The sequence below is a fragment of the Oncorhynchus mykiss genome, chromosome 19, assembly GCF_013265735.2.
Source record: "Oncorhynchus mykiss isolate Arlee chromosome 19, USDA_OmykA_1.1, whole genome shotgun sequence".
NCBI lineage: Eukaryota > Metazoa > Chordata > Actinopteri > Salmoniformes > Salmonidae > Oncorhynchus > Oncorhynchus mykiss.
Window position 1 is genome coordinate 16,727,047 of NC_048583.1, and position 16,548 is coordinate 16,743,594.

Consider the following 16,548-nt stretch of genomic DNA (forward strand, 5'->3'; position numbering starts at 1 on the left):
TGATTTCATACTCCACATTTAGGAGGGGCATTTATTAACAGATTTGATCACATAAAGGAACAGGTGCAACCTGACTATGCCAAATGTGTTAAAGGTATTATAAATCATTTGTTATGAATAGGAAAAAAAGGCAAAACCAAATTCAGAGGCTTGTGTGTAACATCCAAAGGATTCTGGATAGCAAGGACCCCCGGAGGGCAAGGACCAAGCTTTAAAGGGTTTCCACTATGTTCCACAGGTACAAAGTCCAAAAAATGTAAGGTATTGCAAAAATTCATGAAAACTTAGTTTTTGGCTAATTTCAGTGTTTTTTTGTTTGGCTATGCCAGCACACCAAACAACAAGCCTGTATCATGAGAGCATCCCCAGATAATCAACTAAAAGGACCTAGTAATCCCCCAAAAACTCTGACCCCAGTAGACTTAATGAGAACTATAATATTTCAGCTAAAGAATAGCTACAATTTCTCCCTGTTGTGGACACGCCTATGTCTGATGAGGTAACTCAAGAAGGAGAAGCTCTTGTAACATAGTTTGCACTTGAAGGGCCTCTCCTTGGTGTGAACGGTCTGGTGCTGCTTCATATATTTTGTCTTAGCAAAGAGCTTCCCACATGTGGGGCAGGCATACGGCTTATCGGCGTCCGTCCTAATGCTCGGCCTCCCATGTTGTGACCAAATGACACCAGAGGAAGTAGAAGCATGAGCCACCACCCTCAGGTGGTTAGTGTTTGAGCTCCCTCCTTGACCTCTAGCCATTGTTTGGGTGTTGTTGGGATTGTGTGCTGTGTTATAGGCTAGGTACGTCTCGTTGTGAACACTGATCCTGACCCTGTCTGTATTTGTGGGGTAACCATGAGGTAGTTGAGGAAGGCTAGACCCAGATTCAGGCCAAGGCCTTCTATGAACCCAGACCCCACCAGGCATTAGATGAGACCCTGAAGGAGAAGACCGACTACCACCAGGGGGGTCTCCCACCACTACCTGTGAAGGCTGAAGCCCAGGGTGACCTGCTCTATTCATCATAGATACTGTGGTGTTTGTATCATACGAACAGGAGGGTCTATCTCTATCAGCCCCAGGCCCTGTATCATCCCTGCACTGAGACTGTGAAGAGAAGGGTCTGGGCTGCAGACTGGATCCCTGATTGGAGCCTTGGTCTCTCTGATGACCACCAGGACTGAGGTTGTTCAGTCCACCTGTCCATTGGTTGTGTTCTGTGTGGTGGTGGTGGAGTCTCTGTCCCTCTTGGTTGGGTCCTGGTTCCGATTCAGGAAGGAAGAGAGACGGCTCCTGATCCAGGGTTCTGATTTGTTGCCAGGGTTTGTGACCAGCCACTTCAGAGGTCCAGTCTCTCCCGCCAGTAACACCGGATATCAGCAGGTCTCCATGGACTGCAGACTATAAACACAAATTGAACAGAAGAACATGAAGGTTTATATAAGAAACTCTTTGCTGTACAAACAGAAACATGACATTCTAAAATGTTAACCACAGTCAAGCAAATATCTAACAATGTGAATCAAGTACCTAACAATATAGAGCCATTGGAATGATACAAAAATAACATTAAAACAAAATGGCATTACAATCAGGTGACAAGTAAAACTGAACAAGTTCCACAGACATGTGACTAACAGAAATTGAATAATGTGTCCCTGAATAAAATGGTGTGTGTGTGTGTGTGTGTGTGTGTGTGTGTGTGTGTGGGGGGGGGTTCCAAATCAAATGTAACTGTGGCCACCAGCTGCGTTAAGTACTGCAGTACATCTCCTCGTCATGGACTGCACCAGATTTGCTGGTTCTTGCTGTGAGATGTTACCCTACTCTTCCACCAAGGCACCTGCAATTTCCCGTACATTTCTGGGCAGGGAATGGCCCGACATTCTCAATGGGATTAAGATCCGCGCTCTTCGCTGGCCAAGACATTCTTATCTTGCAGGAAATCAAGCACAGAATGAGCAGTATGGCTGGTCGCATTGTCATGCTGGAGGGTCATGTCAGGACGAGCCTGCAGGAAGGGTACCACACGAGGGAGGAGGATGTCTTCCCTGTAACGCATAGTTGTTGTTGCCATCCTGTACCTGTCCCGCAGGTGTGATGTTCGGATGTACCGATCCTGAGCAGGTGTTGTTACACGTAGTCTGCCACTGTGAGGACGATCAGCTGTCCGCCCCGTCTCCCCGTAGTGCTGTCTTAGGCATCTCACAGTACAGACATTGCAATTTATTGCCCTGACCACATCTGCAGTCCTCATGCCTCCTTGCAGCATGCCTAAGGCACATTCACACAGATGAGCAGGGACCCTGGGCATCTTTCTTTTGGTGTTTTTCAGAATCCGTAGAAAGGCCTCTTTAGTGTCCTAAGTTTTCATAACAGTGACCTTAATTGCCTACCGTCTGTAAGCTGTTAGTGTCTTAACGACCGTTCCACAGGTGCATGTTCATTAATTGTTTATGGCTCATTGAACAAGCATGTGAAATAGTGTTTAAACCCTTTACAATGAAGATTTGTGAAGTTAATTCATAAAAATCCAAATATCTTTGAAAGACAGGGTCCTGAAAAAGGGCCATTTATTTTTTTGCTGAGTTTAGAATAACTTGACATTTTCTGTAAATCTGGTACCCTCCCTTTGATAAATGTATTTTAGAATACTCTGGAAAAGGTTAAAAATTACATTCTGTAAACATGACACTTCATCAGTGAAGCATTTTAGGACACCAACCATCACCATATCCTCTACTCTGCATCATCATCATACTCTATTTCCTCAGTTCATCTCATCCAGTAATCTACTACATCCTAAACCAATAGAATTAACTACAAACTAACTAGTTCTACACTACATGTCACTATACAGGGGCCGTGTGCATTTCTTGCTGGTGTATCCTGAGGTAGCTCCTCTCTGAGAACCTCTTCCCACAGTGCGTACAGGTGAACAGCATTTTTCCAGTGTGGACCTTCAGGTGCACCTTCAGCTGGTGCTGACGGGAGAACCTCTTCTCACACTGGGGGCAGCTGTAGGGTTTCTCCCCTGTGTGGACCCTCTGGTACCACTTCAGGTTGGAGGAGTGGGCCAAACTGGCCCGGCACAAGTGGCAGACTAACGATTTTTTCCCCTGTGTGCATCCTTTGGTGGATATCCAGGCTTTCCAACAGAACGAACATGGGAAGCGCTTCTCTTTGCCACCGGATCTACTGATAGCATTACTACTACTAATACTGTCATTTGTCAATGGGCTTGTGTAGTCATTTAGTGTTGAGGCACGGATATTGTCTGAGGTCTGGTTTAACATTAGGAGAGTGTGAGGAGGACGAAGGCCAGGGAGTGTCTATGATGTCACAGGGTCCATGTTCCAGTTGATAGATCCTATAGAAGGCAGGCTGAAGGCAGCACCTGTTAGGGGGTTAAACTGAGGCGCCATCAGGCCTCCCGGGTGGTGCAGTGGTAAAGTGCACTGTACTGCAGCGCCAGCTGTGCCACCAGAGACTCTGGGTTCATGCCCAGGCTCGGTCGTAGCCGGCCGCGACCGGGAGGTCCGTGGGGCAACGCACAATTGGCATAGGGAGGGCTTGGCCCGTAGTGATATCCTTGTCTCATCTCGCACCAGCGACTCCTGTGGCGGGCTAACCAAGGTTGCCAGGTGCACTGTGTTTCCTCCGACACAGCTGGCTTCCGGGTTGGATGCGCGCTGTGTTAAGAAGCAGTGCGGCTTGGTTGGGTTGTGTATTGGAGGACGCATGACTTTCAACCTTCGTCTCTCCCGAGCCCGTACGGGAGGGGAGTTGTTTTGATGAGACAAGATAGTAGCTACTAACAATTGGATACCACGAAATTGGGGAGAAAAAGGGGGTAAAATTCAACAAAAAAACTTTTAAAAACGGAGGCGCCATCAGTCTCTCTGAATCACATCTATAGGAGCAGGATGGAGCCTCGCTAGCCGAATACGGACACGTCCTCGCAGACCAAATCTACACCTTGCCCTGGTCTCAGCCAGTCTATTGTCATGGAGCCTAAAATTGGATGTTGTTTTGTGTACGACTGTCTGTTTCTGGTTGTGGTTAACAGTGTTGTTCCCCAGCCTAGAGTTAAGGACACTGTCCCATCCACTGACCTTCACTATGTCACCTCTAGTCCTGGCCGCCTCAGTGATGTTGTCCCCTGGACCCTTGGCTGGACCCGCCTGGGTCTGGGAATCCAAGATGGCCGTCCAGTCTCTGTTAGCCTCCAGCCAACTACCTGCAGGAAGAGGTTATAAAATGGGCTTGACAAACATGTGAGAATTCTACATGTTTTTTTTTGTCAATTACCAGGTCAAGTTCATACATTTGTGTGTTTTTGTATGTAAACATAAGTTGTGCTGATTTCATTTTGATAAATATCCAGATCCATCACTATTCCCATTGAAGATCTATTACTATATGTAGGCTATATGTATTGCTCCCTCACCTTGCTCCCCCATCTTTAGTCCACTCAGCAAGTCAGTGCTCTCTGGTCCATCTTCTATTGTCTCCTCTTTGACTAGCAGCAGATCAGGCTTCCCATCCTCCATGTCTACTGGCTGTAAGAGATAGAGTGAGAGGATGTTGGATCAAGAAATCTGATATGAGCACCCTGCTATGGAGCATTTTCTGATTGGGCAATGAGGGATTGCTGTGAGTACTATGCAAACATGTTAATTTATTTAATTACTTGACAGTCTTTAATGGTTTGATAATTGGTTTGATAAAAAGGCTTGGTCCCACACTTAAGACAAAATTCATCAGGACTTGGGCCCGTATCCACAAAGAGTCTCAGAATAGAAGTACTGATCTAGGATATTTCTATATAATTGTATTAATTGTGATCTAAAAGGCTAAACTGATCCTGGATCAGCCCTGACCTAATATAATTGACAGTAGTTTACAGTGGGCTCACCTCAGTGAGAATGTGTGTGGTCCTGTGCTGCTCAGCTGGTTCCTCTGTGGGTTCAGGAGGAGGTGTAGTCTGGTTGTCATCCACGACTATGGCCTCCTCAGGGTTCCCCAGACCCTCCTCACACCCCTCCTCCTTCACCAGCAGCACCTCTGGACCCTCCTCCTCCTGGAAGAGACAGGTGATACAGATTACACAGACATACACTCCATCAGGTACGTACACACAGATAAAAACATGGAGTCTTACCCATCCCTACTCCGTTTGAGTCCTATACTGTAGTTAAATAATGACTTCATTGTTGTTAAACCCATCATGGTGGACATAAATATGTTGTGGGTAAATGGGTCAGCTATAAGTCAAGTCATCATCAGACAAACCTGACTAAACTATTTTGACGTATACAGTAGGTGTTTGTTAGTGAGTAGGTATATATTTGTTCTAAAGAGCTGTCATGTTTATGCAGAATAGGGTGAGATCAGATGTGATGTTTATTAAAGAGTCTCAATGAAAGTCTTAGAATGAAAAGTCCCATGTAGGTGTAACAGTACTCGTCTTGCGTTGTGTACAATCAGTCATCGACACGGAACTCCAACATGTAGCACCAGTCATGTAGCTTTATTCTGATAAGAACGACACAAAATTGCACGTCATGCAATGCACGTCTCACCATCCAACTCTGCACTCACGCATGCTGGTTTGGTGCTTGTTCACTGGGCTAGTTACCAAAATAATACAATTACAATATACAATATAATGTATTTAACAATGTACCTGATAAGAACGACACAAAATTGCACGTCATGCAATGCACGTCTCACCATCCAACTCTGCACTCACGCACTGTACAAAATATATGAACCCCCCCACCAGACACAGTAAGTTGCTAGCTAGTACTGGCGGGAATTCTCTACAACAAAATGCACAACAAATATTCTCCAAAAAACCGCTGCATCTTATGTGTGATGTTCGAATAACATTTACAAACAATTTGATATAAATTGTACATTTAAATCATCACTTGAGTATAAAATCACTTTTGATGTACAGTGCTTTGCAACCAACAACTTACCGCTGGTTTGGTGCTTGTTCACTGGGACGATTCTAACTGGAACATCCTCCCTCGTAAGGGAGCTACGCAAACCAGCCAATAAGATGCCATGTTGAGTAGGTGAAGGCAAAACAAACTCAAACCAAAAACCCATTGGCTTAACAATAAAGTGGCAAGGGGAATCACCAATATAACCCTGTTACATCTGTGTTTATTGAACATAAACAAGTTTGAAATACACCATCTGAAAACCACACATCCACGTCTCAACTAAACATCTGCATGAACTGCATTCATGTTATCTTAGTGTCTTGGGGGGAAAAAAACATGTTAAATGGAAGGAATGTACTAGGCATGTGAAAACATCATATAGCCTACACCAGTGTTTCCCCAATTCCAGTTCTCAAGTACCACCAACATTAAACATTTTTATTGTGGCACTAATTCAACTTGTCAACTAATCATCAAGCCCTCTGAGTAGAATGAGGTGTGCTTGTCCGGGGCTACAATGAAAATGTGTACTGTTGGGGGACTTGAGGACTGGAGTTGGTAAACACTGGCCTACACAGTACAAACACTAAGCAATTTACTTTTTAGGCTTATACATCTTACAATGTCTGGGCCTTGCACTTCAACACGTAGTTGTTGTGGAAATTGACCCACTACTGTTGTTTACTTTGTGCATCTGCGTCATCTCTCTGAGTGTTCCTTTAATGCAGGGTTTGATCTAAACGTCAGAAGCTATCGAGTGGAATGGTTACTTTTGTTCGGTTCTAATTTTGAGTAAATAACTCACGGACACCAGAGAAGCTTAACCAAGTTGAATTCTTCCCAAAGGGTCGATACAGCTGTAATTCCGACACAGACATGGCTTCCCCCGTGGTAGTATTCATACCCCACTGTGGGTGGAGTCTCCTCCTTATCGCTAAACATTGCATCATTATTGCTAAGCAGGGAACTAAGTGATATGAGCCTTCAACGGTTTCTCCCCTTACCAATACTGTCACATGCGATTGTTTTCCATGCACTCAGCCCCCCCCCCCCCCCCCCTCATGTCTCTTTTGTAACTAGTGTTCCTATACTTCTGAGTATAACAATGTTCCAAGTTTAACCCCGAATCCAACACTTTCTATGTTATAGAGTGGAATGGTTTTTCTGCTGGTGTATCCCGAGGCATCTCCTCTCAGAGAACCTCTTCCTGCAGTGCGTACAGGCGAACGGCTTCTCTCCTGTGTGGACCCTCTGGTGCCTCTTTAGGTGACCAGCCTGGGTGAAGCACATGTGACACTGGGTACAGCTGAAGGGTTTCTCCCCTGTGTGGACCCTCTGGTGCCTCTTCAGGGCGCCAGCCTGGGCGAAGCGCATGTGACACTGGGTACAGCTGAAGGGTTTCTCCCCTGTGTGGACCCTCTGGTGGATCTTCACATTCTGGGAGCAGCTGAAGCTTTTGTTACAGTACATGCAGAGGAACCGTTTCTCTTTACCATTGCCTGACGTGGCTCCCCCTCCCTGAGCCTGGGCTTTAGCTCTGTCGTTTGAGTTCAATTCCTGATCTAAAAGGATGTGGCCGTGTGAATCGGAAGGCCCCATCGACATGGATAATGGGTCGCGATCCCTGAACATGTGTAAAGAGGAGTGGGTCGGGACATTTAGATTTGTCTCTAAGCTTTCCCTGTAGTCTAAGAAGTCATTATTGTTGCCCTGTGAGTGTCCTTCTCTTAAGTGAGTCTCGTCTGCATTCCATGTCAGAGGAGGATCACTCTCCACTTTCACAGTCATCTCATCTACGACCAGACCCTCCCCTTTCTTATCTAGACAACCTTCAGAGTTTACACTACTACTGTACCGGTTCCAGTCCCCTCTAGACAGATCAGTCTGTGTCTCTAAACCCAAGGATATGTTGCCAGGGTCCATCTTTGTAACGTAAGAACAAGATGGATCATCACCTCCAGTGTCTAACGTGTCACCATCTCCATGGGAATGAACAGTCTTCTGGCTCTGGTGAAATAATGGTAAATACTCTGATCCGGGAGCAGGAGAACAGCCCAGTCTCCCCAGACAAAGTTTCTCTGGGTCTGATCTGTGGTCAGATCCTGTGTGTAAGAGGCTGTGTGTTACAGTTAAAGTCTCGTTGTCTGTCTCGGACTTGAGGACGGCGTTCGGCGTTCCACTGACCTCCATGATGCTGCGTCGGGTCCTGGGCTGGGGTGCGGCGGCAGCGAGGTTCTCCGTGGCTTCAGGGGGCGCTCCAGTCTGGATATCTCTGCAGTGACGCGGGTCCTCCTGTCCTTCAGACCTCTCCTCCTTGACCCCAGGACCTGCAGCCTCTGCATCTGCAGACTGACACAAGAGGTTATTACCGGTACATGAGTTGAATTGTATAACAATGTCGTGGGGAAGTCTCACAAGCTCCCCTGTGGCAAGTGAATAGCCGAAGGGAGCCTTTCTGAAATAAACTGGCCACATTTAATGTACTGTAAATTTGATGCAACACTAACCTCTATCACGATAACATGCTGGGTTGAGGTTCCACTCCCTTCGTCAACAGTGATTGGTTGGTCATCTCTCCATGTATTGTGTCCCGCTGGCTTCCCAAAGCTCCTGTAGCCTCCAGTGAAATGTCCTTCACCTGAGAGAGTAATTGGGGGAAAAGAGGTTAAGTTCAGTACTGTCAATGCTCCACACTACTGTACACTGTTTACAAGGCAAGGATGTTAGGTAACACTTAGCATAACTTATTGATATGCTATTTATAAATCGATATTGTTTTCATTGAGGAAATAAAAGAAAATGCCGTAAATCAAGAATCTGGTTAGAATGTGTCTTTGCGCAAGATCACTAAGTAATTAGGGGAATTATTGCATACTATCCAAAAACTGACCAAGACCAAATTCTGGTTAACGATATCATTAACACATCTAAAGTTACACATGCTCAGAAGAGAACGGGGCTATAGGCCCCACAGGCTCTGCCATGTCGTTCAGTCGATATGTGCCAAACTTTAGGTGATATGTTCACTTTTTCATAAAAAGTATGAAACTTGGTACACTTTGGGAATGAATATGTTCAGATATGGGGCTATCACAAAAACGGCAGTTTTTCATTCTGACACAACTAAATGTATTTTGTGTCATATCTTCTGAGCCAAACATTAAAACACAGGAAAAGGTGATGTCTACACCGATGTTTTGATGGTCAAGGATGACAATGATGCCCAGTACAGCATCATAAATAGTTCAGTTTATTATATAATGGTGGACTGCCATAGTAAGCCATGGGAAGAAAGCCACTGAAATCGCAGATTCTGACAACATACACAACATAATATTAGAATTAAACATAAAATGAGCAAATCCGCCAACAAATGATGCTTTGTGGCTGGACGATCAACTGACAAATACAGACTCATTTATATAGCCCTTTTCACAACAATGACGGTCAGAGTGCTTCACAACAGCCTGGCCTAGACCCCCAAAGAGCAAGCAGTAGCAATGGGGGGGGGGGGGGGTAGAGTAGGGTAGAGTATACAGTACTTGTCCATTGTACAGATATTCATTTTAGGCAAGATTCATGGCTTGGATGACCAACAGGGTCATAGCAGATCAGAGTGTACGAGACCCTCTAGCCAGAGAGTTGTCCACAAAGGCTGACAAATCTCATTCTAAATAGATGCACATACTCATTCCACTTCATCCTCTTTGGGACATTAGCCCATAATGAGTCAAAACTGGGCATTCTGAGAATGTGGGCAAGTCATTGTCTCTTGATGTGTTGTGACATTTGGTCAACCGGTCTTCTTGTATAACCGTACTGAAGTACTGTTGTACTTCTTGTATTTCATTCGGCCGATGTGTCTGGAGGATTTAATATCATCCACAGCCTAATTATTAACTTGACCATGCTTAAAGAGATAGTCAATGTCTGATGTGTTATTGTTACCATCTACCAATCCCCGCCTTTCTTTGAGGCTTTTGAAAATCTCCCTGGTCTTTGTAGTTGAATCTGTGCTTGAATGTCAATGCTTGACTGGGGGACCTTACAGATGTATGGGGGACAGGGAAAAAGGTAAACATTCAAAAATCGTGTCAACCTATTCTTTCATAAAAAGTCCATATAAAATTGTGATTTCTAAGCCAACTTCTGAACTAATTTAGGCGTGCGTAACCAAAAGGGGCTAAATACTTATGCAACAACTATATTTTTGTTAATTTTTATGAATTTGGAGAATAAAAACTATTATATACAGTACCAGTCAAATGTTTGGACACACCTACTCATTCAAGGGGTTTTCTTTATTTTCTACATTGTAGAATAACAGTGAAGACAAACTGAAATAACACATATGGAATCATGTAGTAACCAAAAAAAGATTCTTCAAAATAGTCACCCTTTGCTTTGATGACAGCTTTGCACAATCTTGTGTAATTTCTTTCCTTAATGCGTTTGAGCCAATCAGTTGTTGTGACAAGGTAGGGGTGGTATATAGAAGATAGCCCTATTTGGTAAAAGAGCAAGTCCATATTATGGCAAGAACAGCTCAAATAAGCAAAGAAACGACAGTCCATCATTACTTTAAGACATGGGTCAGTCAATACGAAACATTTCAAGAACTTTGAAAGTTTCTTCAAGTGCAGTTGCAAAAACCATCAAGTGCTATGATCATACTGGCTCCCATGAGGAACACAACTGGAAAGGAAGACCCAGATTTACCTCTGCTGCAGAGGATAAATTCATTAGTTACCAGCCTCAGATTGCAGCCCAAATAAATGCTTCACAGAGTTCAATTAACAGACACATCTCAACATCAACTATTCAGATGAGACTGTGTGAATCAGGCCTTCATGGTCGAATTGCTGCAAAGAAACTACTAAAGGACACCAATAAGAAGAGACTTGCTTTGGCCAAGAAACACAAGCAATGGACATTAAACCTGTGGAAATGTGAGATTTTGAGATTTTTGGTTCCAACCATCCTGTCTTTGTGAGACGCAGAGGGTGAACGGATGATCTCCGCATGTGTGGTTCCCGCCGTGAAGCATGGAGGTGGTGGTGTGACGGTGCTATGCTGGTGACACTGTCAGTGATTTATTTAGAATTCAAGGCACAATTAACCAGCATGTCTACCACCGCATTCTGCTTCGATACGACATCCCATCTGGTTTGCGTTGAGTGGGACAATCATTTGTTTTTCAACAGGACAATGACCCAACACCCACCTCCAGGCTGTGTAAGGGCTATTTGACAAAGAAGGAGAGTATTGGAGTGCTGCGTCAGATGACCTGGCTGCCACAGTCACCCGAACTCAACCCAATTAAGATGGTTTGGGATGAGTTGGACCGCAGAGTGAAGGAAAAGCAGCCAACAAGTGCTCAGCATATGTGGGAACTCCTTTTAAGACTGTTGGAAAAACATTTCTCATGAAGCTGGTTGAGAGAATGTCAAGAGTGTGCAAAGCTGTCAAAGGGTGGTTACTTTGAATAATCTAAAAAATATTTTGATTTGTTTAACACTTTTGGTTGCTACATGATTCCATGTGTTATTTCATAGTTTTGATGTCTTCACTATTATTCTATAATGTAGAAAATAGTAAAATAAAGAAAAACCCTTGAATGAGTAGGTGTCCAAACTTTTGACTGGTACTGTGTGTGTGTGTGTGTGTGTGTGTGTGTATGTATGTGTGTATGTATATATATATATAATATATTTTTTTAACTTTGATAAACGTGCAGACCGTCAAATCAAAGGCACTCCTTCGATTATAAAGTTGTTTTTGACAAATTAGAACAGGTTATTGTGATGACTTGTTCAGCTACTTGAGACATTGGAATCTATGTCGTGCCTTCAGATTGAGAAAAGTAACAAATCACTTCTCAAACCCCTGGCTGGTCTGTCGAGTCTGCTTTGAGAGGTGTTCCTGTGCTGGCCACTTGGAACTCTGGGTTTGAAAACTCTTGTATTGCCCATAATTGAGGGTTGTGCCACCAAATTGTGGGTAGTGTAAGTGCCAAATAAAGTAACAGGGTTGACGATTTCATCCTAAATCATCAGTAAATCCCCTTATGACAGGGGGAATGGAAGCTTGTTGTGGGCAACAGGGAGGGGTAATTGAATGTGTCCTTCACAACCACAAAAATCATTGTTAAAAAAACATTTTATAGCATGTCTATCTATGGGTAACAAGGTTGATGTGTAATGCTCGACCTGCTTAGTTTTCCAGCACAAATCACCAGAAAATGGACGATTTAAAAAGAAGAGTAGAACCAGCTCAGCTTTTACACTGGTTAGTCTATTAGATGTTTTAATATAGTGAAACTATTGAACAAGAGTTCACGTAACAGGGTTGACCTTAAAATGAGGGACAGGCATTTCACGTGAGGAGACGAACCACTAATCACATGAAAGAAACAAAAATCTTCAGAAATGACTGTCAAAGAAACACAACAGCTAGGGCTTTACAATGATGGAGAAAATCCCAACATTTCTCCCAAGTTAAGTGGGTTCAAATATTCTAAGTCACAGAAGATGCACAAGAGGGCGGCATGTCAAAATGCTGAATTGTGGCACATTAGGAAGTCTTTATTCATATAGGCAAATCAAATGTATCCAATGTTTCCATGTGGTCTATATTAAGGGAAACTTCATTTAATATAAACAGGCTTTAAAATGTAATACCGGTGCACAATTTCTACTTAAAATATCAAAAGGAAGGTACTCATTTGGTGAAACGACCCTTGTAGTCAAAAAAAATGTCCATGTTTGTAACAATCTTGAGAAGCATACCATAGAATCTCAATCTTCCAGCACCATGCATACTACCGAAGCCTTCTTGAAGTCTATGGTTAAAAAGTTATAGTGGGGGGGGGACCAGACATATGTCCCTGTCCTGTTCAGAATCCTGCTTGCTATTGCCTTAGCTTGGTGTCAATAGCTGACTCCATGCTACTTCATTCATAGACGCAAAACTGCTTTAGCGCCAATTGGCGATAGTATCTTCTGACCTGGGTAGTTTTGTTATTAAGAGCCCCAACACTTGCTTTCAACATTTAACATCGCTTGCAGTACGGTTTTGGGAACATATCTTTCATATCAGCAATAAATTATTTACGACACCTTTTTTTATAGGGTTACCACACAGCCCTATTAACATGTTACAGTGCTTGTTTATGGAAAACAGAAGGACGACAGAGTGGACTACCTGTGTTAGTTAGCTTCCTGTGTCTCCGAACACCTGTGTAAACGGAAGATGGACGCCACAAACACGTCACTGAAAAATACTGTTGGTTGGTTGCAACCGTGTTTAATTAAAACAAGTTAAGTGTGTATTTTGCATTTGTGAAATCATTTTGATGTGATATGAATGTAGAGGTCTTTATGCTTCTACAACAGTACCGCAATTGAGAATCAATTCATGTTTAGAAATAGTGTTTGGCTGTTTTGGCTTCCAGAGACAATTCGCCTTTAAACAAAACATTTTAGATCCTTGGACTATAAGGACTAACATTAGGCTCCTTTAGTCCAATATTGGCCTAACTCTATGAATACATTTCCAGTAAAGCAGAATAAATAAAAAAAATGGTTGATTCCGCATTGCTCCTAAACTGGGACTCACTTTCAAGTGTTGTTTCTCAAAAAAAAGTTTTTTTTAAATCAACAGAAATAATATTCTATGGTGTATGTTGTGAGAAATGGCGATTTTAGAGGAGACCTTCCCATGGCAGTCCACCATTATATAATTATCGGAACTGTTTATGATGTTGTACTTGACCATCAAAGCATATAGTACATGGACAAAAGTATGGTCACCTGCTCATCAAAACTCTCCTTCCAAAATCATAGGCAATAATATGGAGTTGGTCCCTCCTTTGCTGCCATAACAGCATCCACTCTTCTGGGAAGGCTTTCCACTAGATATTGGAACATTGCTGCAGGGATTTGCTTCCATTCAGCCACGAGCATTAGTGAGGTCGGGCACTGATGAGAATGCGTTTCCACCCAGCTCGCAGTCGATGGGGTTGAGGTCAGGGCTCTGTGCAGGCCAGTCAAGTTCTTCCACACCGATCTCAACTAACCATTTCTGTATGGACCTCGCTTTGTGCACGGGGGCATTGTCATGCTGAAACAGGAATGGGCCTTCCCCAAACTATGGCCACAAAGTTGGAAGCACAGAATCGTCTAGACAGGTCTGGGGAACTCCAGGCCTCGGAGGCCTGATTGGTGTCACACTTATGCCCCAGCCAGCTAACACACCTGACTCTAATAATCAACTAATTATGATCTTCAGTTCAATGCAATTAGTTGAAATCAGGTGTGTTTGCTAGGGATGGGGGAAAAGTGTGACACCAATCAAGCCCCCGAGGCCTGGAGTTGCCCAGACCTGGTCTAGAATGTCACTTTGCTGCAGCGTTAAGATTTCCCTTCACTTGAACTAAGGAGCCGAGCCCGAACCATGAACAACAGCCCCAGACCATTATTCCTCCTCCACCAAACTTTACAGCTGGCGCTATGGATTTGGGGCAGGTAGCATTCTCCTGGCACTTCAGGGAACGTGTTTCCACTGTTCCAGAGTCCAATGGTGGCAAGCTTTACACCCCTCCAGCCGACACTTGGCATTGCGCATGGTGATCTTAGGCTTGCGTACAGCTGCTTAGCCATGGAAACCCATTTCATGAAGTTCCCGACAAACAATTATTGTGCTGACATTGCTTCTAGAGGCAGTTTTGAACTCGGTAGTGATTGTTGCAACCAAGGACAGACGATTTTTACGCTCTATGCGCTTCAGCAGTCCCGTTCTGTGAGCTTGTGTGGCCTACTACTTCGTAGCTGAGCCGTTGTTTCTCCTAGACATTTACACTTCACAATAACAGCACTTACAGTTGACCGGGGCAGCTCTAGAAGGGCAGAAATTGAACAAAGTGACTCATTGAAAAGGTGGCATCCTATGATTGTGCCACGTTGAAAGTCAAAGCTCTTCAGTACGGGCCATTCTACTGCCAATGTTTGTCTATGGAGATTGCATGGTCGTGTGATCGATTGTTTACACCTGTCAGCAATGGGTATGGCTGAAATAGCAAATCAACTCATTTGAAGAGGTGTCCAAACTTTTGGCCGTGTAGGTGTGTCATTTTTTTATAAATCACATTCTGTGTTGTGTTTGGTTCAGCAGATATTACAGAAAATGCATTGTCCGGTTATGGTGGAATAGCAAAATGAGGTTTGAGGTTGTGCATGGCATCCTTGTAGTCATTGACCATCAAAACATAGGGGTAGGTATACATCACCTTTTCTGTAATATCATGTTAGATTATTTGGTTATGGCGGAATGGAAAAAAGCCACCAGGATGCGTTTTTTTTTACGATGGCTGCATATGTGTTCAGGGCCCCCAAATTCTACTTGTCTACTAAGGGTGTGTTCGTAAATTCAGAACGTTTCGCTCTCGGAGTGCACACTGGACGCTCTGATCGAGGAACTGGGTTCATCCGAGCGTTCTGACCTCAAAACGGCAGTCAAGCACCCAAGCTAACAGGCTAAAGTTGGCTAGCTACTTCCAGACACATGAGAGAACACCTCACTCTGACCATTTTACTCGCCGTAGCAGAGCTAGTTAGGCTGTTTTCATGTTATCTAGATCGTTGGTGACAATCTGCTGGCAACAATAGAATCACTTTTTGCAGAGGTTTACTGACACCGGTCACTTTTAACCGGTGTTGCGCGTTCGTAAATGCATCAGATTTTCTGCCCTCCCTGGCACACCCAGACGAGAGTGCGCTGAAATCAGAGTAGATAGATTGAATTTACGAACGCACCCTTGGTGTCATGCTTTTATGAAAGCGTGAACATAATTTCCACATATTGCCAGGGCTATTCTGAAAAATGTACCTCTTGCGGTTGCTCTGTATCGGTCGAGGATCTTGGGACTGGCGAGAACGCGCTCTCGCATAGTCTTCTCTGTGCGCTCCCGTGACACTTTCATTTCCAGAAGCTGTAGTTTCCTCCTCAATGCCCTGTTTTCCTTCTGGCTTTGAGTTATTTCCAAACGAAACACTGCATAGTCGTCGTCTACGACTTTACAGATCTCTGCCACGGCTGCATTCGCTAGAACATCCATGATTGAGGCTATTTGAGTGTGAAAAACCATACTGTTCACGTTAGCCATTGTTAGATGCTATCTAGGTAACGTTAGCTATCAGTCAAGTCCTGTCTCTGTTGGTGTTCACATACTGGAGAGGGAGTGCAAAACAATGACGCTGGACAGAGTGGATTCAAGTGTAGCAAAAACCTAAAAGACCGAAGCATATGCCTCTGTGAGGAGTCAGCTAATTAAGCTGCTTAGACAGAGTTTGCAGCAGAATGTATACACAGAATAATGTAGGCGGAGTCTCGTCGTGTTGGTGCACAGCAGAGTCCTCTGCTCTTGGCACCCGACCAGTAGAGGGGGGTGGAGTGTGAGTGCTTATGAAATGTCTGTGTGTCAAGGAAGCGTGAGATAAGGGGAACTGGCAGTGTCTGCTTTAGGCTCAGGTGTTTCCTGTTTTTGCAGGAGTGCAAGCAAAGACCAATGTCAGTGAAATAGTTTGGCACTCTAAG

At 44.0% G+C, this 16,548-nt stretch overlaps 2 protein-coding genes across 2 annotated transcripts in view; both read right to left on the bottom strand.

Moving 5' to 3' along the window:
- LOC110498480 (zinc finger protein 184-like) overlaps nt 1-16,548 on the bottom strand; it is a 350,017-nt gene that overhangs the window by 261,724 nt on the left and 71,745 nt on the right. The window lies entirely within an intron of this gene.
- On the bottom strand, nt 30-16,413 carry LOC110498662. The gene is made up of 7 exons (XM_036953723.1): nt 15,841-16,413; nt 8,463-8,593; nt 8,140-8,304; nt 4,917-5,081; nt 4,449-4,560; nt 4,114-4,238; nt 30-1,399 (listed from the first exon to the last, which is right to left on the bottom strand). The coding sequence occupies exons 1-7, from the start codon at nt 16,115-16,117 to the stop codon at nt 458-460; spliced, it is 1,917 nt and encodes a 638-aa protein (XP_036809618.1). The 5' UTR covers nt 16,118-16,413; the 3' UTR covers nt 30-457.